Source organism: Alligator sinensis, unplaced genomic scaffold (genome assembly GCF_000455745.1).
Source record: "Alligator sinensis unplaced genomic scaffold, ASM45574v1 scaffold288_1, whole genome shotgun sequence".
Taxonomy (NCBI): domain Eukaryota; kingdom Metazoa; phylum Chordata; order Crocodylia; family Alligatoridae; genus Alligator; species Alligator sinensis.
This window is the reverse complement of record NW_005841876.1, coordinates 4,106,662-4,113,277: the sequence shown is the minus strand read 5'-3', so window position 1 is coordinate 4,113,277 and position 6,616 is coordinate 4,106,662. Positions and strand designations below refer to the sequence as shown.

The 6,616-nt window shown below is 45.9% G+C and overlaps 1 protein-coding gene across 4 annotated transcripts in view; it reads right to left on the bottom strand.

The window, feature by feature from the left end:
• Positions 1-3,725: 3,725 nt before the first annotated feature.
• The window catches only part of LAMP1 (lysosomal associated membrane protein 1), a 38,413-nt gene continuing 35,522 nt past the window's right edge, over positions 3,726-6,616 (bottom strand). For 3 of the 4 annotated variants that reach the window (XM_025196111.1, XM_025196109.1, XM_006017248.3), the window contains 2 exons: positions 6,058-6,228; positions 3,726-4,739 (listed from right to left, as the gene is read on the bottom strand). In XM_025196111.1, coding sequence (XP_025051896.1) covers positions 4,600-4,739; positions 6,058-6,228 — 311 coding nt within the window. In that variant the 3' untranslated portion in view covers positions 3,726-4,599. The remainder of the gene's footprint in view (positions 4,740-6,057; positions 6,229-6,616) is intronic. The other variant, XM_025196110.1, reaches the window with a different exon arrangement.

Genomic DNA, 6,616 nt, shown 5'->3' with positions numbered 1-6,616 from the left:
TCACGCCCTCCCAGGGGTGCAAGGTCATATATCGAAGTCAGTGACTGATATGGGAACAGCAGCAGGAGCCACCCCCTGGATGAGCCGTGGCTGTCCTGGGCCCTGTCCTGCCCCAGCTGGGCAGTGTCTGCTCCAGCCCCTGCCTCAGCCCCACTCCCTCCCTCACTGAGGGGCCTCCATCTGTGCCCCCATGCCCCTTCCCTCCCCCCTCCCCTTCTACCACACCAGACTTGCCAGCTGGACACAGCTCTCCAAGCTGCCAGGCTGTGCTTCTTGCTGTCTATGTGCTGCGCTACAGCTGCACACATGCATGGGGCATTTATCAGCCACATCAGGCAAAAAAAGCTGATTTCCAGTACAGTAATTTTTCTTTGTATCAGTGCCAATCCAATTGGACCAATGTATCAGTGCACCTTTACAAACAAGGAACTATGGTCAGGGAGATGCTTCTTTTACAGTCCTTCCATCTCTGCTCTTCGGAGGTTAGTACAGAGCAGTGCTGTAGCAGGACTACAGTAAATAAGATACAATGGCACAATAGGTCAGCGCTCCTAATTCTGCATCTTTGCTCAGTCCAAGACTGAGGTATTCAAGTAACCCCAGCTTGTGGGGTTTCTCAGGCTTTCTAGCCAGGGTGATACCTCCTCCACTCCACTAGTCTGTGGCAGGCTGAGGCTGGGCCTGAGTGCACTGCCACCCAACATGTGCATCTTTTCTTACTTTTCCTGATGGGGCAGTTGCTGGCTTGTCGGCCTAGTCATCCTGGCTGTTTTCCTTTGCTAGCAATCCCTCTCACCAGCCTCTTCTCAGTCTGATCCCTTGTACTTTTAGAGCCCTCTACTGGTCAGACTCTTTCCATCCTTCTCATACTGGATTCTGATCCCACTCCAAAATAAGGCAGAGCAGAGTTATCAGATACGTAAGAGTCCATGCTGGGCTCCTAGGAGACAGTAAAGCACCTGCAGAAGGGGGTGTCTGTATGGTTTGTGTGTGGGGTAGCCGCTGGTCTGGCTAATCTAGGTACAGAGCCTTCTGTAATAGTGCCGTGGTGTAAAGGGTCTATTCTACTCACAGCAGGTGAATGGGGTGATGTAGTTGAATCTTTTATCCTTTAACCTGATTTCCAGTCCAGCTGTAGCAGGATGGATTAAATGACGTTTCTTTCCCTTATGCATTGACTGTTGCTCATTAGTACCACTAATGAGAATCCTTCTTAAGTGTAACAGGCCTTGTTATTGCCCTTCACGTTATTCTACAGCTGAAGAAACAAATCCTTCCTTTGATGTTTTTATCTTTAAGTGGTTCCTTTTCCTTTGGCTGTTTACATCTTTTTTTGCAAGCTTGTTCCATTTTACTACAATTAGAATTTCTTACTCACTGAATCCTCTGCTATCAACGTGGATGTTTTGCAGGATTGTTTCTCTGTTATACTCCTTGAGGTTAATTGAGCTTTTCCATTTCCTTTTTAAAAGGCTAGATGCAGCCAATCATTAGGTACCATCCTCTCTGTTTTTTGTAACCCTCTGGTCCTTGCCTCTGCTATGAGACCTGGACTACAGTTATGCTAGGCTCTTTAATCCAAAAATCATACTTTAAATAGTAGCTGGCACTAGGAAAAAACAACGCCCTCCTCTTTCCACTTACCCCCACAAAGCTGGGTTTTTGGGCCCTGTGAAATTTGAGACTTATTTCCTTGCCCCATCTCCCTTCTTTTTCTGAGCTGGATCAGTGTGGGCCAAGTTGAAGCACAAAAGGGCAGGGTGTCAAAGCTTTTTACTGAATGGTCTGAAGAACTGGCCACAAAGTAACTTACTATTTGCAACTATTTGTGCCCTGACCCTTACTGTCCATCTATTAAATAGGAGCCAGAGTGGTGTTAGTACACTGTTACAGTGCATGAAATCAGGTCCTGATCAGCAGAGTGGCAGCCCTGTCCTGCCCTGCTCCCACCCCCTTTGCTTTGGTGGATATGTTGCAGATGCAAGTATCCTTCTTCTCCTGTGTAAATCAAGGCTCCTGAAAGAGAGAAATCAATTGTATGCAGGATGATTTGGGGGCTCAGGCAGTTCACATAAAAACCAACAGGAGGCGGCAGAGAGATGGAGCAGGGGTGGCAAGCTGTTTTAGCAAGCTGTTACCAACAGCCTGGCTCTCCTTCTGTCCAAGTTTCTGTGCAACTCAGGCCTTCAACATTGGCAGTTCTTTGCAACCAAGACATAATAAAGATTAAGCAAGGTCTGCAAGGGCTTACTAGTGTGCAGCTAATACATTTACACTTACTGTACAAAGCTGTACCTAGTCCCAAGCAGGTATAGCATTTTAATAGAGCTTAAGACTAATATTATTCTTCTTAAATTAGTAATTTAAGTCTTTCAGTGGTACTTGAAAATAAGAGGTTGTGTGACCAGTCAGATAGTGCAGGGGTCAACAACAGTTTGCTGTGGTTGAGCTGGAATAATCCAGTGCAGGTCAGAGGCAAGTAAGCACTAGGACCTAGTTGCTGTCTTTTTCCCTTTCCCCCTGCTCAGCTGTTCCACAGCACAGTACAAGACCCCTCTGCCAGAGCCCAGCTGCCTCCACTGCTAAAGCCACAGCTCTATAGGACTGATCCACAGGCTTCACAGGGGTTGGCAACCTGCAGTCCTTGGGATGAATCTAGCTTAAGACAGAAGAGTTGAGAGGAAAATAAACCAGTACTTCATAACTTGTTCTTTTAGTGTTAAGCTAGTACAGGGGCAGGCAAAATACAGCCTGAAGGTCGGATTTGGCCTGCCAGGCCATTCTATCCAGCCCCTAAACAGTTTAGAAAATTAATATGTGTCTGCTTCTGGCTGTCTGTCAAAGATGGTAGGACCCAGGGAGAGCAAGGCCAGCTCAGCCCTGCTCCCCTGCCCCCCCCAGAAGTCTCTGCATGCCCCAGCTTTCATGCTTCCTTTCTCCAGCACCACATGGCCCTGGGCTGCACTATGGGAGCATGGGGCTATGCAAATACCCCAGGGCAAGGAGGAGCAGGAGCTCTCCTGCCCCTATGCCCTATGAACATAGGCAAGGAGTTCTTGCCCTATGTTCATAGGGCAAGTTCTACAAGCACACCCCACCATACACATGCACCTACACCTCCCTTGCACTGCCATACATGCAGATCCCCAGCCACCCCATACCCCCCACCCCACATCACCATATACACACTCCCTCACAACCCCTCCCACACATATACAGTGGGGGGTGGATACTTAAAGCTTCATTTTAAGCTATTGTGCAATCACCTCTGTGTACGCTACACATGTAAACCAGGACAACAATTTTTTAAAAATTAAGTTAATGAACATTGTAGATGTTTGAGTTTTAGAATATAATTTGGTGTTTTTCTGGTTTTGAGATGGCAAAACCCCTTGCTGAAAGGAGTATTTTGGGGGGGCAAGGGGAGGGACTTCTGGTGGCAAAGGCTGGGGATTAGGGGGTGGGAACTTCCAGTCAAGATGGTGACCAGAGGGCAGGGCACCTGTCAAGGGGCAAGGCTATCCATGCAGCCCTCAACAGGTTGCTAAAACCCAGTAAGTGGCACTCTGTCCAAAATAATTGCCTACCCCGAGCTAGTAGGACCTACTTGCCAGGAGTTTAGAGTTGTAGAATCTCCAGACTAGTTTAAGAGTGTGCAGCTGTGCAGGAAGCTTAGTTTGCTATTTGACTGGAAATACCTGAAAGCAAGGTAGTGACAGATCGTATACAGAAAGAAAAAAAAAAGACGTCTTTATTAGCATTGTTACAGGCAATGCATACATCAGAACTGATCCTTGAAGTGTACAACCCCCAGCCAAGGTTAAAGCAAGAGAATCGGCAGATTGAGATCGATATTGTACACGTGTGCAGAAACAGGATCTCTGGAGCTTCCAACAGAAGAGACTGAAATTCACTTTACAAAAAAATGTAAATAAAAATAAACAACCATTTTTTTTACATTTAAAAAAGCGCCAGCTTCTAACAAGGTGGCAGGGCATCAAAAGTACCGAAGAGGGGAGTTGTCCAATTGTAAATGAGTTCTTATAGGGTTTGAGTATTGCATTGTTTACACCCTGCATATGCCAGGCATTGTGTTTAAAGCTTAGTAAAAATATGCACCTAGGAGACAAGGTGGGGTTTAGATTTTCATGTCGTCAGTCATTGCTTATACTTTAAATCAGTATAATTAAACTTCCATCGCAGGATGGTAGTATCCGAGTGAATATATTCCCTTTGTTAGGCTTAATAAAATGGGAAGTTGAGTGAATGTGAACTAACTACACACAAGTCTGGAATCTTAACTGACATTAACGCAGTCCACTTCAGAAAAACACCCTCAAAAAACTGCAGCTTGTTTCTAAGTGGGTAAATAGTTAAACTAGTTAGCAAAATTAGCCACCAGAATTTCAGAAGTTATTCCTTTGTGCATACTTAAATGCTGCAAGATGGATTTCACATTTAAGAAGGCAGACTTAACAAGAAGCATTTTGCAGGAAAGGCTGTTTTCCCTTATAATACCAATCTTAATGCAGGGGAACACAATTTATTTGCTTCTTGCAACTGCTCTGTATCTAATTAGATTAATTTAAGTGCAAGTCATTAAATTGTCTGATATCCAGCATGGCTTCTCTTTCTGCCAATCAAATAAGCAATCAAGACTATCAGGACAAGTCCAGCAAGAGCTGCACCTACTATGATAGGGATCAACATGTTGTTTTCATCCAGCTGGCATTCTTCCACTGGGGAGAGAGGGGGAAAGGTCATGTTAGGCACATGCAACATACTATGATATTTACCTACATCACTTTCAACGTGTTAAGAAAGCCATTGGAACCATAGAAAATTGGGGTCGAAGGGACCTCCGGAGGTCATTTAGCGAAGCCCCTGCTCAACTATCCCCAACTATATAATCCCACTCATTACCCTAGGCAGACCTCCCTCCTACTACTATTTTTATGTGAAAAAAGTTGCAAGGAAAGTTTGCTAGACACCACTTAAAGCTGCTGGGATGCACACATCTACAGATCTTTGCTGTTACTGTCTAAGATTTGTGGGGAAGAGGGACTCTCAAAGCAAGAGGGAGAACATCTGAAGGTAGCTCTTCTAAGAAAAGAGATTGTCTCTATTCTATTTAATGGAACAAAAGTTTTCTGGACCATTTAGCACCCCATTGTGCACTAGTTATCTCAAGGAAAGCTCTGTATTTACACACTCGGTGCACTAGTCTTAATCCAGAGCCTTAAATCTTGCTCTCTATGGGAGCATCTACACATGTAATTCATGTACTGTAAGCTTACTGCACAGTAAAATACTTCACAGTATACTTTCCTTGGGAGCATGTCTACACATGCACCCATGAGGAGCAAATTTGATCCTAAAGGGAGCAATTCAGTGAAGCAATTCAGCTACTCCTGCTCTGCTCTGCCCTCCCTACAGAAGCCAGGGGGAGTTCCAGGCTCCTCTGGGTGCCAGCCCCGGGCTAGCAGGGGGCATGGGAGTCAGGCCTGGGCTCCGGGACAGAGGGGAAGATGGGATGTGGGGGGAGCTGTCCTGCCTCTGGGGCAGCTGCCTCCCAGCCCCGCATACCAATCAGATCAGGGTACAGGGCTGGGAAATAGTTGCTGGGGGAAGAGACAATTTCCCAGCCCTGTACCCTGTTCTGATCAGGGTGCGGGGCTGGGAGGCAGCTGCCCCGGGAGGGAACACTTTCCTCCCCACTTACTGCCTAGGCTAACCAGGAGCAATATGCTTTCGGTCAGCTGTCTACACATGCACCACTGTGCAGTAGCTAATGTGCATTTAATCTACCTGTATTTATAGGTAGTAGAAAACTGTGCATTATGCTAATATACTGTGCAGTAGCTGCTGCACATGGTTACATGGTGATGCCTTACTGCTCCGTACTGATATTACTGAATAGGCTCCAAAATGTCAAAGGCCTGAAACTTTGAAAGAAGGATGTAAACATATGCTTAAGTTAGTAAAAGCTTAAAAATTCTCAATGATTTTGCAGTTTATACTTAAAGTATACCCTGTTACTGATAGAGCAACTCTTACCTGCCCCAAATTTGTCTCCATCAATCTTGAAAACCTGGACCTGAACGCTGAACAGGTTGACAAAAGCTCCTTGTGTGACCAAGAGAGTCTCCTCTGCATTACACATATAGGAATTTCCCACCGAAGCACCAAGCTCACTCATGCTGTTGTTCACAGCCTCAAACTGTGGTTCTGCATAGAGAACAGCATGTTACAGAGTTGTTTGCAACGTAAATTGATGCTGCTAATTCCTCAGGGTTTAGTAGTTAAGGAAGAAAATACATGTCACCCTTTCTACTGCAGTCTTCATTATATCTAGACTAGGCTTGTCCAACATATGGCCCGTGGACCGCCATATGGCCCACCAAGGCATTTTCTGTGGCCTGTGGTGCTGTGACAGGAAACGAAAGTAAATATAGTTTACTTTCGTTCCCACCCCTCATCCCTCCCCCAGCTCCATAGCAGCTTCCTAATGGCTGCTGAAGGGCTGGGGAAGGGACAAGGTTCCTACACGCACTGCGTCAGCTTGACATTGCCGACGCGGTGCGTGTGGGAAGAGGAGTAGCCATGTGCCTCTTCG